At 36.9% G+C, this 24,713-nt stretch overlaps 1 protein-coding gene across 1 annotated transcript in view; it reads left to right on the forward strand.

The window, feature by feature from the left end:
* Window positions 1-5,102: 5,102 nt before the first annotated feature.
* The window catches only part of CCDC7 (coiled-coil domain containing 7), a gene marked incomplete at its 3' end in the record, with an annotated part of 54,695 nt that continues 35,084 nt past the window's right edge, over window positions 5,103-24,713 (forward strand). Inside the window, exons 1-2 of the mRNA XM_037037812.1 lie at window positions 5,103-5,422; window positions 6,798-6,890. Of these exons, the coding sequence (XP_036893707.1) occupies window positions 5,144-5,422; window positions 6,798-6,890 (372 nt within the window). The remainder of the gene's footprint in view (window positions 5,423-6,797; window positions 6,891-24,713) is intronic.

The following is a 24,713-nucleotide window of genomic DNA, read 5'->3' on the forward strand; positions in this document are numbered from 1 at the left end:
TTCACGGCTTATATTTAAGTCTTTTATCCACCTTGAATTTATTTTGGTGTATGGTGTAAGTTGGTGCTCAAGTTTCATTTTTTTGCATGTAGCTGTCCAGTTCTCCCAACACCATTTGTTGAAAAGGCTGTCTTTACTCCATTTTATGTTATTGCCCCCTTTGTCGAATATTAATTGACTATAGAGATTTGGGTTTGTTTCTGGGCTCTCTGTTCTATTCCATTGGTCTATGTGCCTGCTTTTATTCCAGAAACAGGCTGTTTTGATTACAGTGGCCTTGTAATACAGTTTGATATCAGGTATTGTGATCCCTCCTACTTTGTTCTTCTTTCTCAAAATTGCAGCTGCTATTCAGGGTCTTTTATGGTTCCATATAAATTTTTGAAGTTTTTGTTCTATGTCTGTGAAATATGCCATTGGTACTTTAATAGGTATTGCATTGAATCTGTAAATTGCTTTGGGTAGTATGGACATTTTGATGATGTTAATACTTCCAATCCATGAACATGGTATGTTTCCATTTATTTGTGTCTTCCTTGATTTCTTTCTTCAGTGTTGTATAGTTTTCTGCATACAGGTCTTTTACCTCCTTGGTTAGATTTATTCCCAGATATTTTATTTTTATTTTTGCTATATTGAATGGGATTTTTTTTCTTGATTTCTGCTTCTGCTGCTTCATTGTTGGTATACAAAAATGCCTTTGATTTCTGGATATTGACTTTGTAACCTGCAGTTTTGCCAAATTCATTTATTAGTTTGAGCAGTTTTTTGGTAGAGGCTATAGGATTTTCCATGTACACTATCTTGTCATCTGCCAACAATGCCAGTTTTGTTTCCTCCTTTCTGATTTGGATGCCTTTTATTTCTTTTTCTTGTCTGATCACTGTGGCTAGAACTTCTAATACTATATTGAATAGAAGTGGTGAAAGTGGGCAACCTTGTGTTGTTCCTGATCTTAGTGGGAAAGCTTTTAATTTTTGCCCATTGAATATGATGTGGGCTGTAGGTCTTTCATATATGGCCTTTATTATGTTGAGGAATGCTCCCTCTATTCCCATTTTTCTGAGTATGTTTATCATAAATGGGTGTTGAACCTTATCAAAGGCTTTTTCTGCATCTATTGATATGACCATGTGATTTTTGTCTTTGCTTTTGTTTATGTGGTGTATTACATTTATTGATTTGCCTATATTGAACCATCCTTGCATCCCTGGGATAAATCCCACTTGGTCGTGGTGTATGATCTTTTTCATGTATTGTTGGATGCGATTTGCTAATATTTTATTGAGGATTTTGGCGTCTATGTTCATCAGCGATATTGGCTTGTAATTTTCTTTCTTTGTTGCGTCTCTATCTGGCTTTGGAATTAGGGTGATACTCGCTTCATAAAAAGAGTTGGGGAGTTTTCCCTCCTTTTGGATTTTTAGGAACAGTCTGTGAAGAATTGGGGTTAGCTCTTCCTTAAAAGCTTTGTAGAATTCTCCTGTGAAACCATCTGGTCCAGGGCTTTTGTGTGATGGGAGTTTCTTGATTACTGCTTCAATTTCATTTGCTGTTATTGGCCTGTTCAGGTTTTCTGCTTCTTTTTCATTGAGTTTTGGAAGATTATATTTTTCTAGAAATTTGTCCATTTCACCTAGGTTTTCAAATTTCTTGGCATACAGTTCCACATAGTAATTTCTTACAATCCTTTCTATTTCTGCGGTATCAGTTGTAATCTCTCCTCTTTCATTTCTGATTGTGTTTATTTGGGTCTTCTCTCTTCTTTTCTTGATGAGCCTACTAAACTTTTTTGTTTTGTTTTGTTTTGCTTTGTTTTAGGTTCAGTTGTTGGTAGTTGTTTGTTGTCATTTTACTATTCATAGTTTTGATCTTCTTTTTCTTAAATGAGTCCCTTTAACATTTCATATAATAAGGGCTTGGGGATGATGAACTCCTTTAACTTGACCTAATCTGGGAAACAGTTCATCTGCCCTTCCACTTTAAATGACAGCTTTGCTGGATAGATCAATCTTAGATGTCAGTCCTTGCCTGTCATGACTGAATATTTTTTTCTGGCCCTTTCTTGTCTGCAAGGTTTCTTTTTTTTTTCTTTCTTTCTTTTTTATAATAATATAAAATTTTTTTTGCAAGGTTTCTTTAGAGAAATCAGCTAATAATCTTTTAGGAATTCCTTTGTAGGTAACTGTTTCCTTGTCTTTTGCTGCTTTTAGGATTTTCTCCTTAAATTTAATTGTGGCATATATAATTATGACGTGTCTTGGTGTGTTGTTTGGGTCCACCTTATTAGGCACTCTTGAGTTTCCTGGACCTTCATGTTTATTTCCTTGACCGAACTGGGGGAGTTTTCTTTCATTATTTTTTCAAATAAGTTTTCAATTTCTTGAAATTGAAATTCTTCTTCTTCTTCTCCTTCTGGCACCCCTATGATTCACATGTTGGAACATTTGAAATTGTCCTACAAGTTTCTTAAGCCTCACCTCATTTTTTTGAACTCTTGTTTCTTCATTCTGTTCTGGTTGAATATTCATTTCTTCCTTCTGTTCCGAAGAGTTGATTTGAGTCCCAGTTTCCTTCCCTTCACTGTTGCTTCCCTGTGTATTTTTCTTTATTTCACTTAATATAGCCTTCACCTCTTCTGTTATTTTGCAGCCATACTCAATCATTTCTATGAGTGTCCTGAGTACCAGTGTTTTGAACTCTGCATATGATAAGTTGGCTGTTTCCTCATTGCTTTTTCTGGAGTTTTGATCTCTTCTTTCATTTGGGCCAATTTCTTTGTCTGGTGTACCTGTTATGTAAGGGGCAGAGCCTTAGGTATTTGCCAGGACAGGGCAACCCATGTTGCTGCATTGTGGCACTGTATGTGGTGGAAGGATCAGAGAGGGAACAATGCTGCTTGTTTGGCTCTCAACCAGCTCTCAGTAACCTCCTCCACTACCCACAAATGAATTGCACCTTTCAGGTGCTGATTCCCGGTGGGTGGGCTTGAGTATGTTCTAAGATCTCATGGACCCTTCCAACAGTCTCTCCTGTGAGACTGGCAGTTTCTCTGATTGCTGCAACCCTCGCAGGGTTTTACATCCAGAAGCTTTGAAGCTTTCTTTTCCTGGTGCAGGTACCCTTGGTTGCACAGTCTATCTTACTACTCAGTTGTTCCTCCTGGTCTATCTCCATACCAATGTGGGACTGTTCAGCCAGCCAGCCACTGTCTCACCTGCCCAGTCCACCAGCTGCTTGCTACCTTGCTGCACATTCTCTCCACTCCAGCTGCCCATCTCCACCCCTCCTACCAGTCTGAATGAATGTTTCTTCTTTAACTCCTTGGCTGTCTGACTTCCATAGTGTTTGATATTCTGTAAGTTCTGGCTGTTTTTGTTTTTAAATTGGTTGCTATCCTTTTGGTTGTGTGAAGAAGTAAAGCATATCTACCTATGCCTTCATCTTGACCTGAAGCTTCTCTAAATCTGGATTTAGGGAGCTTTTAATTGAGTAAATATAAGTATTCACATGTAACATTTATATAAATGTGAACTTCATGGATCCACATTTGAGGTCATTTTTTAGCACTGTCAAGGGTTCCATTTTCTTACTGGTTTTCTGAAGTAGCCCACATTTCTACCTCCCTGTAATTAGAAATAACTTTTCCTGTACCTATCTAAAGTGCACCAACTCGTTTGTACATTAAGACCCATTTCTTCTTGTTTACTCAAGGATATCAGCCTGAAAGTTTTCCTCTCCATCACATACATTTTGCTTTCTCTTGAATCATTTCCATCAGTGTATGTATAGTTTCCTAAGGCTGTATGTATTGTTTTTCATGACAAAGTATCACAAACTGGATGTCTTAAAACAGTGGAAATTTATTGTCACATTTCTGGGGTCTAGCTTTCTGAAATGAACATATTGACAGGGTTGTGCTACCCCCTGAAGGTTCTATGGAAGACTCCCTTTTCTTCCTAGCATATGGTGGGTACTGTCAATTCTTCATATTAATATTCCTTGGCTCACAGCTGCATCACTCTAATCTCTGCCTATGTCATTACCTGGCTTTCTTCCTTGTTTGTCTTTGTGCATGTGTCTTCACATGTCTCTCTTATAATGACACTGGTCATTGGATTTGGGCCTACCATAGACCAGCATGACCTCATGTTAACTTGATTACATAGGCAAAGACTGTATTTTCAAATGTGGTCATAGTCACAGGTTCCAAGAGTTAGGAGTTGAACATATCTTTTTGGAGGACACAATTCAACCCAAAACAGTGGGACTAGTCTAGGTTTGGAGAGCTTTAGACAACAGAGAGCCAGTGAATATCTGTGTCAATTTTGCCAGCCTGTCAGATAACTGTCATGGTCAGGTATATCCTTTTGAACTCTGGGAGGAGACATTGTTCGGAGTCTTAATCAGCTTTGGAGAGAAAGAGAAGTAGAGTGAAAGTCTTAAGGCCTCTGCCCACTCTGTACTTCCTTATGCTGGCATGACTTTGGTGGAGCCCTTATAGTACTCTGTTTTATACCCTGGGTCATATTACTTCTATGAAAATAGTGATATATTTGAAGATCATATATTAGTTTCAAAATGAGGGAAAGCTAAGAATAAAGTATTTTAATTCTAATCCAAGGAATGTTCGTTGTTTTTAGAGAGAGAGGAATGGGAGTAGAAACTGATGTGAGAGAGAAACATAGATCAGTTGCTTTCCATATGTGCCCTGACCAGGGATTGAACCCACAACCTAAGTATGTGCTCTGACTGGGAATTGAATTCACCATCTTTTGATGTATGGGATGATGCTCCAGCCAACTGAGCCACCTGGCCAGGGCCAAGAATAATATTTTAGAATTTTCTAAATATATTCTTTCACTGCTGCCACTGTCCTCTTCCATCCTGTCAGCACCCATTCTAAATGCCCATACATAAATCAGCCTTCAGTCACCTGTGGGGGAGTCTTAAATTTTATTTGAAAATTTGATGTTAGGAATGTTTCCCTTATATTTTGTAATTTCTCCAGAGTTGGTTTTGGGATTCACCATCTTCATGGCAGTTGATAGTCCTGCCATCAATTTAAATCTGAAATCTTCATCTTTTCTTCACAGGGAGGACTAAAACTTTTTCACCTATAACTTAGAAGCCAGATAACAAAATGAAGCCAGTAAAACATCTGTTGTCCTCTAGTAATAAACTGGCAAATGTTCCAGAATTATGTTACAGAAAAGGAGTACTTAATTCATCGTTGTCACCTAAACCAAAGGAAAAACAAAGTTCAAAATTAGTACGTGATAAACTTGAACCAATGGTTTTAAGATCTCCACCAATGGGAGAATCCATTGTGAGGTATGCTTTGCCCATTCCATCAAGTCAGACAAAGGAGTTAATAGCAGAAAATGAATTGCTCAGGAAAATTACCAAGCACCTGAAGATGGTAAGTCACTGTTGGTCCCTGTGTTGAGGGTCCTCATGACCTTCCCTAGGTTTAGTGATTTGGTAGGTGGACTCACTGGACTCAGTGTAAGTCATATTGATAGCTAAGATTTATTACAGTGGAGGGATACAAAGCAAAATTAACAAAGGAAAAAAAACCATGGGTGAAGTGTAGAAAAAAACAGGTCCAACTTCCAAGATTCCTCTCCCTTTGGAGTCACAAAAGACATGCTTAATTCTTTCCAAAACAAACTGTGACAAAACATGTGAAAAGTGTACAAGATATGTTCATTGGAAACTCCGTGCCCAGGGTTTTATTGGAGCTTGATCACTTGGGTACTCTTTGCTTGTCATGTATCAAAATTATAGAATCCTGCCCTGGCTGGTGTGGTTCAGTGGATAGAGCTTTGGCCTGTGAACCAAAGGGTTGCCAGTTTGATTCCCAGTTAGGCCACATGCCTGGGTTGTGGGCTAGGTTCCCAGTAGGGGGTATGTGAGAGACAACCACACACTGATGTTTCTCTCCCTTTCTCCCTCATTTCCCCCTCTGTCTAAAAATAAAAAGTAAATAAAATCTTTAAAATTTTTCAGACTCCCTGAAGGAAAGGAAGTGTTCAGCTTAAATCATTGTTTATACAAACAGTTTAGGGACAGAGAGCCATTAATCAGTTAATGAATGGTGGGGACTTTCTTGAATTCCAAGTTCTGAGGTGCAAGTGGAGTTTTCTAAAAATAGGTTTTTTGAAGTCCCATACCTGTTATGTCAACTCTTCTTTGCACTTTAGAAACTTGAGCTCTTAGTGTTGGGAAAGAAATATCCCTTTCTCTGGGTTTCTTTTTGTCCAATGAGAAATAATTAAAATTTAAATGTAGCAAATACCAAGTGAGAACATCAAGGAATAGCACAAACATAAAAAAAAATATAGTTTGTAGAACTTGCGAAACAGAAGTTTGCTCAAAGTTTGAGGGTTTAGGTTAGAGAATTTGCTTTAAAAATTATTGCTTCAGGTCTCTATTTTCCCCACTCTCTTCAAACAAGAAGTTTGAGTCAGATTTTGAGGAATATTTTGGTGGTCAGTAGAGATGATACTTCAGCAATGCATATACAGACTCTCTCCTTTTTAGATATTTGTCAATGCAGAAGTGGGAGTATTATAGGTCATCTCTTGCTAGGAAATAGGGTCAAGGACTGTTGCTCATCATTTCTTTGTGATGATAGAAGATGGGGAACAAAATAGAACATTTAAGTTTATGACACTGGTAGAAATAAATCTTACTGCCAAAAAGGCCCTGATATGGTTGGTTTAATATCTTTTTAAGTGTAATATAATAATTTAACCTATGAAAGTATTTAATTTACTTTGATTTTCTCATAGGTTGTTTCTACTTTGGAAGAAACTTATGGAATTGGCAATGAAAATGTAGAAAAACCAGTTGTGAAGGCCAAACATGAAGAATTCTCTTTATCTGTAAGTATGCCTAACCCTAATGTAGAGACATTGACACTGAAAAGGGCTAAACTTTTTTTTGAGTCCATGTATGTTTACAGAATGAATTTCCCATCCATTAAAATGATCTGCTGGTGTCAGAAGAATGATGGTGTGAGAGATCCCTTTGGTGTCTTTCACTGAAATTTTAATCATTTGAACAGCTATAATCCAACAAAGGATTCACTGCTCAACATACAGGCATGCCTGAGAGATCCATGCATGGAAGTATCTAAAGGTGGGCAAACAGGAACAAATAAATGGTAGGTGAGAAGTTGTAAGGCTCAGACTAGCCATGAATGCAGACTGTATCTGGATGCTCATGGCAGAGCACAGGCAGAAGAGGGGAGGAAACCAGTTATGGCTAGCACGCCCTTCAGCTGGAAGGAGCAGAGAAATTTGGTGGGCTCTCTTGTTGGAGAGAGCAGCACAAGCTGTGGCTGAGCTTGGAGATCTGGGCAAAGGCACAGTATGGGGATGCTGCTGTGGCTATTGGGTGGTTAGAATTTCGGACAAAGAAGGAAAATCATGAAGACTGGCTGTTCCATGAACTGCCAAAAGTTGGCTTTCTTTGCCCTTGATAGTGAGTTGTGGAGCACATTATCTACAAATGTGAGAACTGGTATTACAGAATCACTATTTCCCCAGAGCTAAGGGTATACTTTGTGACTGATTCCCAGTCCAGGGGCAGAGGGGAACCCCACAGAGATCTGAGGTTGCCATTACCAGGAGTACAAAACAAAGAAGGTAACTAGGATTCCCCAGATAATGCAACCACCAAGAATTATGGCCGCACTGATATCGGCTGTAGGGGTCAGCAATGGGATTTCACAGAGCTAAAATAAAAAAGAAAACAAATGTGATTCAGTGCCATCTACTAGAAGATAATAAAAAGGTCTCTACACAGTAATCTGCTAGAGAAGTGCCACTAATATATAGATACCTAGACAGAGAAGGAAACTGTCAAATACTATGAATACCCAAGTAGCAAGGCAGCTCAGAAAGAAAATGAAAAATCTAGACTTTTGGCCAAGATGGACGTGTACATAGTTATACTTAGCCTCCTCGCACAACCAAAACAACAACAAAAAATGTAAATATAGAAAGTAATCGGAACTGCCTAATATCAAATTGTATGGAAGGTCTACAACCATGGAGTTAAAGAAGAAACATTTATCCAGACTGGTAGGAGGAGTGGAGATAGGCAGCCAGGGTGGAGAGGATGTGCAGCAAGGTGGCAGCTGGCAGACTCGGCAGTCCTACATTTGCATGCAGATAAGCTGTGAAGAACAACTAAAGAGTGAGAGAGACTGCATAACCCAGTGTTCCAGCCTGGGGAAATAAAGCCTCGAAACCTCTGTCTGTAAAATCTGTGGGAAATGCAGGGTGGGAATTTCTCCCACCCTCACTGGAGAGTTTGTTGGAGAGACCCAGAAGGTCTTAGAACATACACAAGCCCACCCACCTGGGAATCAGTGCCAGAAGTGCTCAATTTGCTTGTGGGTATTGAGGGAAGTGACTGAAAGCTGTCTGAGAGCTAAACAAGTGGCATTATTCCTTCTCTGACCGCTCTACCACATACAGTACCACAAAACAACAACGTGTGTTGCCCTGTACTGGCAAATACCTAAGGCTCTGCCTCTTACAATGTAACAGGTATGCCAAGAAAAAAAATGTGGCCCAAATGAAAGAACAGATCAAAGTTCCAAAAATAGAACTAAGCGAGGAAAAAGAAATAGCCTTTCGTACACAGAATTCATTGGTAATCAGGAGACTCACAGAAATGATTGAGTATGGCTGCAAAATAACAGAAGAGGTGAAGGCTATATTAAGTGAAATAAAGAAAAATATACAGGAAACCAACAGTGAAGAGTAGGAAACTGGGACTCAAAACAACTCTTTGGAACAGAAGGAAGAAATAAACATTCAACCAGAACAGAATGAAGAAACAAGAGTTTAAAAAATGGGGAGAAGCTTAGGAACCTCTGGGAAAACTTTAAACATTCCAACATCTGAATCAGAGGGGTGCCAAAAGGAGAAAAAGAAGAATTTGAGTAAGAATTTGAAAACTTACTAAAAAAATGAAGGAGAATTTCCCTAATTTGGCAACGGAAGTAGTCTTCCAGGATGTCAGGAAGCTCAAAGAGTTCCAAAGAAGTTGGACCCAAGGAAGTACACACCAAAGCACATCATAATTATGTTACTCAAGATAGAAGATAAAGAGAGAATGTTAAAAGCAGCAAGAGAAAAGGGGAGCATTGCCTACAAAGGAGTTCCCATAAGACTAACAGCTGTTTTCTCAAAAGAAACCTTAGAGGCAAGGAGAGACTGAAAAGAAGTATTCAAAGTATTCAAGTAGCCCTTGAATACTACAACCTACATCCAAGATTACTCTGTCTAAGAAAGCTATTGTTAAGAATGCAAGGGCAGATAAAGTGCTTCCCAGATAAGGTCAAGTTAAAGGAGCTCATCATCACCAAGCCCTTGTATGAACTGTTAAATAGGGACTTATCTAAGAAAAAGAAGGAGATCAAAACTCTACACATTAAAATGGCAACAAACTCACAGCTATCAACAACTGAACCTGAATAACAACAAAAACAGAAACAAACTGAGCAAAGAACTAGAACAGGAACAGAATCACAGCAATGGAGATCACGTGGTTTGTCAGTGGGGAAAGGGAGGGGGTGAATGGGGGAAAAGTTACAGGGAATAAGTAGTGTAAATGGTAGGTAGAAAATAGGCAGAGGGAGGTTAAGAATAGTATGGAAGGCCCTGGCTCAATCAGTGGATTGAGCGTGGGCCTATGAACCAGACGATAGAGGTTTGATTCCCAGTCAGGGCACATGCCTGGGTTGCAGGCCAGTTCCCAACAGGGAACACATGAGAGGCAACCATACATTGATATTTATCTCCCTCTCTCCTTCCCTTCCCCTCTAAATGTAAATAAATAAAATCTTAAAAACATTTAAAAAAAGAATAGTATAGGAAATGTAGAAGCCAAAGAACTTATATATATGACTCATGGACATAAACTGAGCATGGGGAATGTGGGTGGGAAAGGGTTGCAGGGTGGAATACATTTTAGTCAATAAAATGTATTAAAAAATAGAAACATAGAAATGACTCAGAGGGCAGAAGAGAGAGATTTGAGCACTATGGGATTAATCTGATTCCATCAGAACAATACAATATAAGACTTATAGGCATACCAGAAGAAGAAGAGAAAGAGGAGGAAATGGAGAGCTTATTCAAACAAATAGTTGGTGCGAACTTCTCAAAACTATGGCAAGATACAGATCATTGCCTCCAAGAAGCAAACAGAATTAATTACCTCAATCCAAAGAGGCCTTCTTCAGGCACATTGTATTAAAATTGTCACAAATTAATGACAAAACAAGAATTCTCAAGGCAGCCAGATAAAGAAGAAAGAAACCTATAAAGCCCCTCAGTTTATCATTGTACTTCTCAGCATAAACTCTACAAGCCAGAGGAGAATGGATACAAATACAGTGTCTGGCATAAATAATGCCCCATTTTTATTACAAAATTTTAATTACAGTATCATAAGCATGTAATTCTGTTACATAACTATCACACTCAAGCAATACCATATGACATTTTAAGTGAAATGTTTAATTAAAACTATAAATTATAGCACCCATATTATTACCCTACCAACCATACTCAAGCAGGCATTACTTTTGCTGGATCCCATATTTAAACTATTGAAAGAGAAATTACCAGCTAAGAATAATATAACTAGCAAAGTTATCCTTTAGATATGAAGAAGTAAGATTTCTCCAGACATAGAGAAACAGAAGGATCTTGTCACCACAAGACCTCTATTGTAGGAAATACTCAAAGAGGTTATTCTATCTGAAAGAAAGAACACAATGCCACAACACTGAAAGTAAGATCATCAATCTTTTAGCATAAACAGATAATTTATGACAACAAAAACCTGAAAGGAGAGGGGGTAAGTATCTGTTTCCAAAGAAGGCCTGGAATCGGATGGATTCAAAGGAAAAAATATTTGTATATATGAAACTTTCTTTTTCATAAACCTAATGGTAATCACACACAAAATATCCAAATTGAGACACATAGCTTAAAAAAGAGGAAACAGAGGAAATAATTTCAGAATATCTCCAAGCAAAGGCCACAGAGAGCAATACAAAGGAAAAGTACTAATGGAAGCACAGAGCTCTCAGAAAACAAAAGAAAAATGGCTATAGAAAATACTCATACATCAATAATTACCCTAAATAGAAATAGACTTAACTGACCAATGAGGAGACACAGCATAATGGATTGGATCAGATCATAAAACCTGACCTCATGCTACCTCCAGGAGACACATTTAAGGTGCAAAGACAAAGTTAGACTCAAAGTGAAAGTGCAAAATAAGATTCTCTAGACAAATAACATCCACAGAAAAGCAAGTGTAGCTATACTTACATCTGATAAACTAGATTTTGAGATAACAAAGATAACAAGGTATAAAAATGGACATTTTATAATGATAGAGGGGATGCTACATCAAGAAGACATAAACAAATTTGATAAAATAACTAAAGAGAGAAACTAAATGTGATTAATAATGAAAATTAAAAATTAAGCAGGGTTACAGCCATAACTCACTAGGTAATTTTTACCTTGTCACTCTTATTAAACCATATATATTTTTAAAATAGCCTCTAAAAAGACAGTATCTGAAATAAAATGAAACTTCAAAGAGGAAAACAGAAATGTTTTGGAAAACAAAAACACTTCTTAATATATGTGCACTCAGGGACCACTGGAATATGTAAAGCTACTACTCACAAAGCTAAAGGCAGAAACTGACAAAAACACAGTCATATTTGGGGACCTTAATACTCCTTGACAGCTCTAGATAGATCAACCAAACAGAAATTCAATAAAGAACTATTAACCTTAAATTACATATGAGAGCAAATGAACATAATTGGCCTTTACAATTTTTCATCCCAAATCATGATTATACATCCTCCACTGCACATGGAATATTCTGAAGGGTAGACCGTGTGTTGGATCACAAAACTAGCTTCAACAAAATTTCTTCTTCAAAATTTAAGAAGACTGATCATACCAAGCATATTCTCTAACCACAGTGCTTCAAAATTAGAAATCAACTGCAAAACAGAAGTAAAGAAATCCAAAATTATGTGGAGATTAGTCAACATACTACTAAAAATGGCTGGCTCAAAGAAGAAATAAAAGATGAGATCAAAAGATACAGAGAGACAGCTGAGACTAACAGTATAACATATCAAAATCTTTGGGATCAGTGAAAGCAGTAATAAGGGGGAAGTTAATATCATTATAGGCATATCTCAAGAAACAAAAGAAGTCCCAAGTAAACAATATAACAGAAACAGAAGAACAAAAGCAAGCCAAAGTCAGCAGAAGAAAGGAAATAAAAACTAGAGCAGAAATGAGTAAAATAGGGAACAAAAAGACTATACACCAAATTAATGCAACAAAGAGCTGATTCTTTGAAAAGATTAATAAAACTGACAAACCCCTGGCTAGACTCACTAAGGAAAAAAGATAATGGACTCATAAATAAAATCAGAAATGAAAGAGAAGTTACCAGACACCACAGGTATACAAAGGATTATACTATAATACTGTGAAAGACTATATGCCACAAAATTCAATAACCTAGAAGAAATGGATAAATACCTACAAATATGTAAATCCTTCCTAGACTGAATCATGAAGAATTAGAAAATATAAATAGATTATTCAACAGTAAGGAAATTGAAAAACATCAAAACCACCCAAAAAACTAATGTCCAGGACCAGATGGCTTTGCTAGTAAATTCTACCTATCCTTCTCAAACTCTTCCAAAAATTTGAAGAAGTGGCAAAGTTTACCAACACATTTTGTGAGGCCATTATAACCCTGATACCAAAACCTGGCAAGGATAACACATGCACACACATACAGAACTATAGATCAATATCTCTGATGAATACAGATACAAAAATACTGGAAAAGTGAATACAACAATATATTTAAAAAATAATACACCTCAAGCAAGTGGGTTTTATTTTAGGGTCACAAGCATCATTCTACATATGCAAATCAATGTCATGCACCACATTAACAAAACAAAAGATAGAAATCATGTGATCTTACCAATAGATGCAAAAAAAAAAGCATTTGATAAGGTACAACATCCAGTTATGATTAAAACAATAAAATAGGTATAGAAGGAGAATACCTCAACATAATAAAGGCCATATGTGACAAAACTTTGGCCAGTATCATACTCAATGGTGAAAAACTGAAAGATTTTACTCTAAAATCAGGAACAAGACAAGGATGGTCACTCTCATCACTCTTATTCAACATAGTACTGAAAGTCCTAGCCCAATGAATCAGACAAGAGGGAAAAATAAAAGGCATTCAAATTGGGAAGGAAGAAGGGAATGTCACTTTCTGCAGATGACAAGATTGTTTATACAGAAAATGTTAAAAACTTCATCAAATATTTAAGTTGCTGGTTACCAGAGGGATGGGGGTTGGGGGATGTAGAAGTGGCCCAATATATGATGATGGAAGATGATTTGAATTTAGTGGGCACAAAATACAATATTTAGATTGTGTGTCATAGAAATATACACTTGAAATCTGTATAATTTTATTAACTAATATCATAATAAGATTATTTAAAATTAAATTAAAAATGAAAAATCATCCCTTAAATACCTTTGTAGTTTCAAGATTTTTGATTATCAATATGTTTTTTAAAAGTGTTCTGAAGAAAATAATAAAAAGAAGGCACAAAAGAGAACAAAAAATGATCCTTTTAGGTAATGAAAATATTGTACTGATTTTTTTATCCTCTGCCAACAACACTTATCTTAAAGTTTAATTAAAGCACATTTATATGCCTTTTAATTCTAATACTTTTATTTTTAAGCATGTGGTTGGCTGTTGGTTTGAGATGCATATTCTTTATCATGTTAACAGTTTCTTCTATTTCTAGTTTGATAAATAACCAAACAGTAAAGAAGTTACTGAATTTAAAAATTTTTTATTGTATATATTGAAGTTATGTAACTATTAGGGTGATAATGTAGTTTTTAAAAATCTATTTATGTTATGAATTATCTTAAGTATTTCTTAGTATTCAACTGTACTTTAATATACTTTACTTATAATAGTATTTTTCTTTTATAATTGTTTTTGTTAGATAGAGATTGAGTTTGGCTCTTGTTAATAGAACATTTATGTTGAGTCTTTGAATCAATGAACATGATATATCTTTATTTAGAGTTTATTTGATTTCTTTCATCAGAATTTTGTAATTTTTTAAAAGAACAATCTGACAACAACTAGAGGAGAGGTGGGAGGGGATAATGGGGGGGAGGGGGGAAGGGTTTTCAGGAACAACTATAAAGGACACATGGACAAAACCAAAGTAGAGTGGAAGTAAGGAAGGGAGGTGGGGATGGCTGAGGTGGGGGGGGGGAAGTGGTGGGGGTAAACACAGACAACTGTAATTGAACAACAAAATAATTTAAAATCTTCACCATTCAAATCTTGTACATGATTTGTTAGGTTTATATGTTAATATTTAATGTTTTTAGAATGACTTTTAGTGGCATTATGTTTTAAAATTGTTTTCACATATTGCTGGAATGTAGAAATATGATTGATTTTTATTTGTTGATCTTATACAGGGTGGGGGGAAGTAGATTTACACTTATTTGCAAGGAAAATAATATAATTAATAAATAATAATTCAAGAAGAAATTATATTTCATGTACTCACAACTGTACCCACTTTTGCCTCACCCTGTATTTTGCAATCTTGTTCAATGTATTTTTTCATTCTAGGAACTTTTCTGTATGTTTATTGGGGTTTTTTATATTAACAATTATGTCACCTTTAAATAAAGACAATTTTACTTCTTCCTATTCAATATGCTTTGTATTTCTTTCTCTTGATTTACTGTGCTGGCTTTGGTTCCCAGTATTATTCTGGTTCCCAGAATACTAGTTTTCAATATTTAATAATAGTGATGAGAACAGACATCCTTGACTCATTCTGACTGCTACCTACAGACAAGGGAGAAAAGTTAGTTCTCTGCTTGCTTCCACCAGTACCACTCTGGTGGCAGAATGGGAGTGCCACCTACTACAGCTGACTAGGTGGTAAAGAACCACTCTCTAGCCCTGCTGAAACCACCCTAGTGGGAAATAAGGAAGGCCGGCTTTCATTGCCACATTGTTTTTCAGCCCTATTTACACACATGGGATGGTAGTGCAGTTTTTTTCTTTGTGTTTGGCTCGAGTAGGATAGGTATTGTCAAAAAGGTTATGTGTTACGGTAGAGATACCTTTTCAGAGTCCTTTGGCTTTTCTTAAGAATTATTTTTGGTCTTTTTAGCCTTAGCATTTTTATTATTGGCAGTTTCAAGTTGCAGTCTTTTCCAGTGCTCTCCATTCATTTTATATATATGTAAAAAGAAAACCTAAGGAACTCATTAGCCCTCCAGTCTCAAGATTCCTGTCTTTCTCTTTCATCTTTCAGAATTTTTCTGGGTTTGTTGTATTATGTCTAGTGTATTTTACTTGTAGGAAAGAACACTAGAGAAATGGGCCTAGTACATCATGGTTAGAAGTAGAAGTTCAAAATTGTTTATCTTTGATATAGTTCTATGTTCTGATGTCTGCTTTGTCTGATACCAGCTTTATGGTTAGTAATTGCATGTTATATCTCATTATTTACTTTATTTTTATTGTTTATGCTATTACAGATGTTCCCATTTCCTCCCTTTTTTCTATATTCCCCATGCTGTCACCACTCGCTTCCCTCTGGTTATCAGCACACTCTTGCCTCTGACTATGGGTTATGCATGTATCTTCTTGACTAATCCCTTCACATTCTTACATCCAGTCCACCATCCCGTTTCCCCTCCAACATCTTTCAGTCTGTTCTGTATATCCATGCCTCTGTTTCTGTTTTGCTCCTCAGTATGTGTTTTTTTTCCCCCAAAGATTTTATTTATTTATTTACCTTTAGAGGGGAAGGGGAGAGGGAGACAAACATTGATGTATGGTTGCCTTTTGTGCGTCCCCTGCTGGGAGTTGGCCTGCAGGGAACCGGCCTGCAACCCAGGTATGTGCCCTGACTGGGAATCGAACCGCAATCCTCTGGTTCGCAGGCCTGTGCTCAATCCACTGAGCTACACCAGCCGGGGCTATGTTTTTTTAACTTATTTTTTATTGTTGTTCAAGTACAGTTGTCTCCATTCCCCACCCCCCAGCACTCCCCCAACCTCAATGTGTTTTGTTCATTAGATTCTACATACAAATAAGATCATACGGAATTTATCTTTCACCAACTGGCTTATTTCACTTAGCATAATAATATTCAAGTCCATTCATGCTGTCACAAAAGGTAAGATTTCGTCTTTTTTTATGACTGTGTAGTATTTCATTGTGCAGATGTACCACAGCTTTTTAATCCATGCATCTACTGATAGCCACTTGGTCTGTTTCCAGATCTTGGCTATTGTAAATAATGTTGTTATGAACATAGGGGTGCATATATAGTTCCGATTGGTGTTTTGGGATTATTAGTATATGTTCCCAGAAATGGGATTGCTGGGTCAAAAGGAAGTCCTTGAGGAAACTCCATATTGTTTTTCATAGTGGCTGCACAAGTCCGCATTCCCACCCACAGTGTACTAGTGTTCCGTTTTCTCCCCATCTTTGCCTGTACTTGTTGGGTGATTTATTTATGGTATACATTCTTGTAGGTGTGAGATGATATCTCATCATGGTTTTAATTTGCATCTTTCTGATGATTAGTGACAGTGAACACCTTTTCATATGTCGGCCATCTGTATGTCCTCTTTGGAGAAGTGTCTACTCAGTTCCTTTGCCCATTTTTTAATTGTAGTGTTTGTTTTTTTTGTGCTATATAAGACATTTATATATTTTGGATATTAACCCCTTATAAGATGTTTCATTGGCAAATGTGTTCTTTTGTATAGTGAGTTTCCTTTTTGTTTTACCAATGATTTTTTTAGGTGTACAGATGCTTTTTAATTTGATGTAGTCCCATTTGTTTATTTTTTCCCTTGTTTCCCTTGCCCTAGAAGATATAGTGGCAAAAATTATTCTATGAGATATGTCTTAGATTTTAATGCCTATGTTTTCTTTTAGGACTTGCATGCTTTTGTAACTTACATTTAAGTGTTTTATCCATTTTGAGTTTATTCTTGTTATGGAGTAAGTTGATGGTTTAGTTTTATTTTTTATATACCTGTCAAATTTTCCAAAACCACTTTTGAAGTGACCTTTTAAAAATTATATTTTACTGATTATATTGTTATAATTGTTCCAGATTTTCCTCTATTACCATCATCTACCCAGCCCCTCCACTCCCTCAGATTGACTGAGGTGGATGAGGGTAATAAAGGAAAATCTGGAACAATTATATCAATATAATCAGTAAAATATAACTTTTAAAAGGTCTCTGGGAGTGATTATCCCACAGGACAACCACACTGTTGTCCATGTCCACAGTGACTATTCTGTAACTACCAGTTTGAACTTCTTAATTACTTCATGTTTTCACCCATCTACTGGACTCCCTCCTATGTAGCAACCATTAAAATGCTCTCTAGCTATGATTTTGTTTCTGTTCTGCTTGTTTGCTTATATTGCTTTTTAGGTTGAATTGTTGCTATATACATATTTTTTTGCATTGTATTGTTCATATTTTTGTTCTTCTTCTTAAAGAAGACTCTTTAACATTTCATCTAATGCTGATTTGGTGCTGATGTACCCTTTCATGTTTTTTTTTTCTGTCTGGGAAACTCTTTGTTTTGTGATTCTAAATGATAGCTTTGCTGAATAGAGTAATCTTGGATGTAGGTCCTTGCTTTTCATGACTTTGAATACTTCTTTCTAGCTCCTTCTTGCCTATAACGTTTCTTTTGAACTCACATGACTTCACTCCAGGAAGACCAACAATCCAGTGAAAAATGGGCAAAGGACCTGAGCAGACACTTCTCCAAGGAGGGCACACAGAGGGCCCAGAGACATATGAAAGGGTGCTCAGCATCACTAGCCATCAGATAGATGCAAATTAAAACTACAGTGAGATACCACTTCACACCAGTCAGAATGGCCATCATAAACAAAGCAACAAACAATAAGTGCTGGGAAGCTGTGGGGAAAAGGGAACCCTAGTACACTACACAGTTGGTGGGAGTGCAGACTGGTGTGGCCATTGAGGAAAACAGTATGGAATTTCCTCAAACCACCCCACCCCTAAAATTAGAACTGCCTTTTGACTCAGCAATTCCACTGCTGGGACCATATCGTATGAATCCCGAAACACCAATCCAAAAGCAGCTATGCACCCCAATGTTCATAGCAGCACAATTTACAATAGCCAAGTGCTGGAAGCAACCTAAGTGCCCATCAGTAAATGAATGGATCAAAAAACTATGGTACATTTGCCCAATAGAATACTAAGCAGCAGAAAGAAAGAAGGAGCTTCTCCCCTTCACAACAGCATGAATAGAAATAGAGAGTATTATGCTAATTGAAATAATCCAGGTGGTAAAAGACAAATACCATATGATCTCACCTATGAGTGGAACCTAATCAACAACAACAGCAAAACCAAGCAAGCAAAATATAACCAGAAAAATTGAAATAAAGAACAACTCATGGTAACTAGAGGGGTGGAGAGTGATGAATGGTGGGGAAAAAAGGAAAAGGGTCATAAAGGAACATGTATAAAGGACCTACGGACAAAGCCAAAGGCAGGTAGGAGTGAGGGTGGTTAGGTGGGGGTGGTTGGGCCTGGGGAGAGTGGTAGAGGGAAAATGGGAAGAACTGTATTTGAACAACTATAAAAAAATCGGCTAATAGTTTTATGGGAGCTCCTTGTAGGTAACACTCTCCTTTTCTCTTGCTGATGTTAGTATTCTTTCCTTAACTTTTATTTTGGGTGATGTAATTATGATGAATCTTGGTGTGTTCCTCTTTGAGTCCAACTTGTTTGGGGATCTCTTTGCTTCCTGGACTTACATGTCCATTTCCTTTGCCAAATTAGGGAAGTTTTCTTTTGTTATTTTTTCATAAGCTTTCAATTTCTTACTCTTCTCCTCTGGCATCTTTTTGATTTCAATGCTGGCATTTTAGAGATGTCACACATTCATCTTATGCTCTCCTTATTTTTTTAAAATTCTTGTTTCTTTATTCTGTTTTGGGTTCACTGTTTATTTCTTCCTTGTGTTCCAAATCACTGATTTGAACCCTGGCTTCCTTCATTTCACTGTTGACTCCCTGTGGATTTTTCTTTATTTCACACAGTGCAGCCTTCATTTTTTTCCCTTTTGCTTTTGCTGTACTCAGTGAATTCTCTAAGCATCCTTATCCACCAGTGGTTTTTAACATTATTTTTATTGTTGTTCAAGTACAGTTTTCTGCCTTTCTCCCCAACCCCTCCCCACTACCCCAGCACTCTCCATCTCCCTCCCCTGTTTCCACCCCTCTTGTTATTGTCCATGTGTCTTTTACAACTGTTCCTGTAAACCCTTCACCCCTTTCCTCCCATTATCCCTGCCTCCTTCCCTGTCTGGTCTCTGTAAGCCTGTTCTCAATTTCACTGTCTTTGGCTATACTTTGCTCCCTTTGTTTTGTTGATTAGGTTCCTGTTAATGGTGAGATCATGTGGTATTTGTCTTTCACTGCTTGGATTATTTCACTTAGCTTAATGCTCTTCAGTTCCATCCACACTGTCTGTCACAAAAAGGAGGAGCTCCTTCTTTCTTTCTGCTGCATAGAATTCCATTGTGTAATTGTACCATGGTTTTTTGATCCATTCATCTACTGATGGGCACTTAGGGTGCTTCCAGCACCTGGCTGTTGTAAATTGTGCTGTGATGAACATTGGGCTGCATAGGTGCTTTTGGATTGGTGTTTCAGGTTTCTTAGGATATAATCCTAGCAGTGGAATTGCCAGGTCAAAAGGCAGTTCCATTTTTAGTTTTCTGAGGAAATTCCATACTGTTTTCCATAGTGGTTGTACCAGTCTGCAATCCCACCAACAATAGATTAGGGTCTCGTTTTCTCCACAACCCCTCCAACACTTGTAGTTTGTTGCTTTGTTTATGATGGCCATTCTGACTGGTGTAAAGTGGTTTCTTGTTGTGGTTTTAATTTACCTCTCTCTGATGGCTAGTGATACTGAGCATCTTTTCATATGTCTCTGAGACCTTTGTATGCCCTCCTTGGAGAAGTGTCTGCTCAGGTCTTTTCCCATTTTTTTTATTGAATTGTTTGCCTTCCTGGAGTAGAGTCGTGTGAGTTCTTTATGTATACTGGAGATCCAGCCCTTGTCCAAGGTATCATTGCCAATATGTTTTCCCATATAGTCAGTTCTTCTTTCATGTTAATGCTGTTTTCTGTAGCTGTGCAGAAGCTTTTTATTTTGATGAATTCCCACATGTTTACTCTTCCCTTTTATGTACTGAGCTCTAGGGGACATATCAGTGAAAATATTGTTCCATGAAATATCTGAGATTTTTCTGTCTATGTTCTCCTCTAGCCCTTTTATGCTGTCATGAATTATATTTGTTTTTTATTCACATTGAATTTATTTTTGTATATCATGTAAGTTGGTGATCAAGTTCCATTTTTTTGCATGTAGCTGTCCAGCTCTCCCAACACCATTTTTTGAAGATATTATTTTTATTCCGTTTTATGCTTTTGCCCCCTTTGTCAAATATTAATTGATCATAGATACTTAGGTTTATTTCTGGGCTCTCTGTTCTGTTTCATTGGTACCTGTGTCTGTTCTTATGCAAATTATCAGGCTGTGTTGATTACAATAGCCTTGTAGTACAGTTTGATATTAGGTATTGTGATTCCTCCAACTTTGATCTTCTTCCTTAAGTAGCTATTCACAGTCATTTATGATTCCATATAAATTTTTGAAGTGTTTGTTCTATATCTGTGAAATATGCCATATATTTTTTCTGTGAAATACATTAATAAGTATTACATTGAATATATAAATTGCTTTGGGTATTATGGACATTTTGATTATGTCAATTTTTCCAATCCATGAATACAGTATATGTTTCCATTTCCTTGTGTCTCCTTAATTTCTTTCTTCAGTGCTGTGTAGTTTTCTGAGTACAGGTCTTTTACCTCCTTGGTTAGGTTCATTCCTAGGTATTTTATTTTTCTTGTTACTATATCAAATGGGATCTTTTTTTCTGATTTCTGTTTCTGCTATTTCATTCTTGATATACAAAAATGCCTTTGATTTTTGAATATTGATTTTTTTATCCCATTGTATTGCCAGATTCATTTATTAGCTCAAGCAGTTTTTTGGCGGAGCCTATAGGATTTTCCATGTACACTATCATGTCATCTACAAACAATGACAGGTTTGTTTTCTATTTTTCAATTTGGATGTCTTTTATTTCCTTGTCTAGTCTGATTGCTGTGGCTATGACTTCCAATATTATGTTAAATAGAAGTGGTGAATGTGAGCAATTTTGTCTTGTTCCTGATCTTAGTGGGAAAATTTTAAGTTTTTGCCCATTGAGTATGATGTTGGCTGTAGGTCTCTCATCTATGGCCTTTATTATGTTGAGGAATGTTCCCTCTATTCCAACTTTGCTGAGTGGATTAATCATAAATGGGTGTTGTACCTTATCAAAAGCTTTTTCCGCATCTAATGATATGATCATGTGGTTTTTGTCTTTGCTTTTGTTTATGTGCTGTTATGACATTTGTTCTTTTGTGAATATTGTACCATCTTTGCATTCCTGGGATGAATCCCACTTGTCCATGGTGCATGATGTTTATAATGTATTGTTGGATGTGGTTTGCCAATATTTTGTTGAGGATTTTAGCGTCTATGTTCATTAGTGGTATTGGCCTGAAGTTTTCTTTCTTTGTTTTGTCTTTATGTGGTTTTGGGATTAGGATGATGCTGGCCTCATAAAAAGAATTTGGGAGTCTTCCATCTTCTTGGATTTTTTTGAATGGTCTGTGAAGAATAGGGATTAGCTATTCCTTAAATGCTTTATAGAATTCTCCTGTGAAACCATGTGAACCAGGGCCTTTGTATGTCAGAAGTTTTTTGATTACTCTTCAGTTTTGTCAGCTGTTATGGTCTGTTCAAGCATTCTGCTTCTTCTTCACTGAGTTTTGGAAGATTATATTTTTCCTGAAATTTGTCCATTTCCCCTAGGCTTTCCAATTTCTTGGCATATTGATCTTCATAGTAATTTTTATAACCCTTTGTATTTTTGTGGGGCCAGTTGTAATCTCTCTTCTTTCATTTCTGATTGTGTTTATTTGGGTCTTCTCCCTTTTTTTTTCCTTGATGAGCCTGCTTAAAGGCTTGTCAATTTAGTTTATCTTTTCAAAGAACCAGCTCCTGGATTTATTAATCCTTAGGATTGTGCTTTTAGTTTCCATGTTATTTAATCCTGCTCTGACCTTGGTTATTTCCTTCCTTCTACTTGCTTTGCAATGTCTTTGTTATTGTTCTTCTTCAAGTTCTTGTAGATGTAATGTTAGGTTGTTTATTTGATATGTTTCTATATTTTTTGGATAGACCTGTATTGCTATGAACTTCCCTGTCAAGAGTGCTTTTGCTGTATCCCATAAGTTTTGGGTTATTGTGAGTTTATTTTCATTTGTTTCCAGAAACTTTTTTATTTCTTCCCTAATTTCGTTCTTAACCCATTCATTCTTTAATAACATGCTATTTAATCTCCATGAGTTTGAGTGTTTTTGAGTTTTCTTCAAAGTTGGTTTCCGCTTTCAGTCCCTTATGGTGAGAGAAAATGCTTGATATTATTTCAATTTTCTTGAATTTGTTGAGGCTTTTTTGTGTTCTATCATGTGGTCTATATTTGAAAATGTTCTCTATGCATTTGAAAAGTATGTGCATTTTGCTTTTTGGGGAAGACTCTCTCTATATATATATTAGTTAAGTCCTTTTTATCCAAGGCATTGTTCAGTGCCACAATAAGTTTGTTGATATTTTGTTTGGAAGATCTGTCCATTTTTGACAGTGGGGTGTTGAAATCCCCTACTCTAATTGTGTCACTGTCAATATTATTCTTGTAGTCCTCAAAGATTTTTTTTTATGTATTTGGGTGCATATATATTTACAGTGTTTATGTCTTCTTGAGACATTCTTCCTTTAAGTATTATGAAGTGACCTTCTGGGTCTTTTTTTATGGCCTTTTTTGAAATTTATTTGGTTGATATGAGTATTGCTACCCGTTTTTTTTTTTCCCCCTGTTTCTTTGCTTCAAATGTTTTCAGTCCTTCACTTTCAGTCTGTGCAGGTCTTCTGCTCTGAGGTGGGTCTCTTGTGGGCAGCATATGTGTGGGTCATGCCTTCTTGTCCATTCAGTTATTCTGTGTCTTTTGATTGGAGCATTTAACCTGTTCACATTTAAGGTTATCATTTTTTAAAATTTTTTTATTTAATTATTGTTCAAGTACAGCTTTCTGTCTTACATTCCCAGGACTGCCCACCCCACCCCCAGTGATCCCCACCTCCCTCCCATTTTCACCCCTTACCTTAGTATTGTCCATGTGTCCTTTATACTTATTCCTGTGAATCCTTCCCCTTTTCTCCTGTGATTCTTTCCACTCTCCCCTCTGGTCCCTGTAAGCCTGTTCTGTATTTCAGTGTCTTTCGTCACATTTGGCTTGCTTGTTTGTTTTGTTGTTTAGATTACTACTAAAGGTGAGATCATATGGTAATTGTCTTTCACAACCTGGCTTATTTCACTCAGCCTAATGCTTTCCAGTTCCATCCATGATGTTGCAAAGGGTAGGAGCTCGTTCTTTCTGCTGCATAGAATGCCATTGTGTAAATGTACCATAGTTTCTTTTTTAAATATATATATTTTATTGATGATGGTGGTTCCATTCCCAGTCAGGGCACATGCCTGGGTTGCAGGCCAGTTTCCAACAGGGGCCAGCAGGGGATGCACAAGAAGCAACCATACATTGATGTTTCTCTTCCTCTCTCCTTCCGTTCCCCTCTAAAGATAAATAAATAATAAAAATAAATAATAAATAAAAAACAAAAAATATATATTTTATTGATTATACCATTACAGTTGTTCTATTCCCCCTCTTCATTCCCCCCAACCCGGCACACCTCCTCCCCCCCCTTTGTTTCTGACCAGGTATCTCAAGTTCTTTAGATTCTGTATTTCCCCTACTACTCTTGCCCTCCCCCTATCTATTTTCTACCTACTGTGTATGCTATTTTCTGTACCTTCTCCCCTGTTCTCCTCCTCCCACTCCCCTGTTGCTAACCCTCCATGTGTTCTTCATTTCTATGGTTCCACTCCTGATCTAGCTGTCCTCTTGGTTTGCTTTTGTTTTAGGTGTGGTTGTTAATAACTGTGAGTTTGCTGTCCTTTCACTGTTCATATTTTTCATCTTCTTTTTCTTAGATAAGTCCCTTTAACATTTCATATAATAAGGGCTTGGTGATGATGAACTCCTTGAACTTGACCTTATCTGAGAAGCACTTTATCTGGCCTTCTATTCTAAATGAAAGCTTTGCTGGATAAAGCAATCTTGGCTGTAGGTCTTTGGATTTCATGACTTGGAATACTTCTTTCCAGCCCCTTGTTGCCTGTAAGGTCTCTTTTGAGAAATCCACTGACAGTCTGATGGGAACTCCTTTGTAGGTGACTGTCCCCTTATCTCTTGCTGCTTCTAGGATTCTCTCCTTCATTTTA

This window comes from Sturnira hondurensis, unplaced genomic scaffold (genome assembly GCF_014824575.4).
Source record: "Sturnira hondurensis isolate 20B ecotype Veracruz unplaced genomic scaffold, ASM1482457v3 Scaffold0023456, whole genome shotgun sequence".
NCBI classification, from domain to species: domain Eukaryota; kingdom Metazoa; phylum Chordata; class Mammalia; order Chiroptera; family Phyllostomidae; genus Sturnira; species Sturnira hondurensis.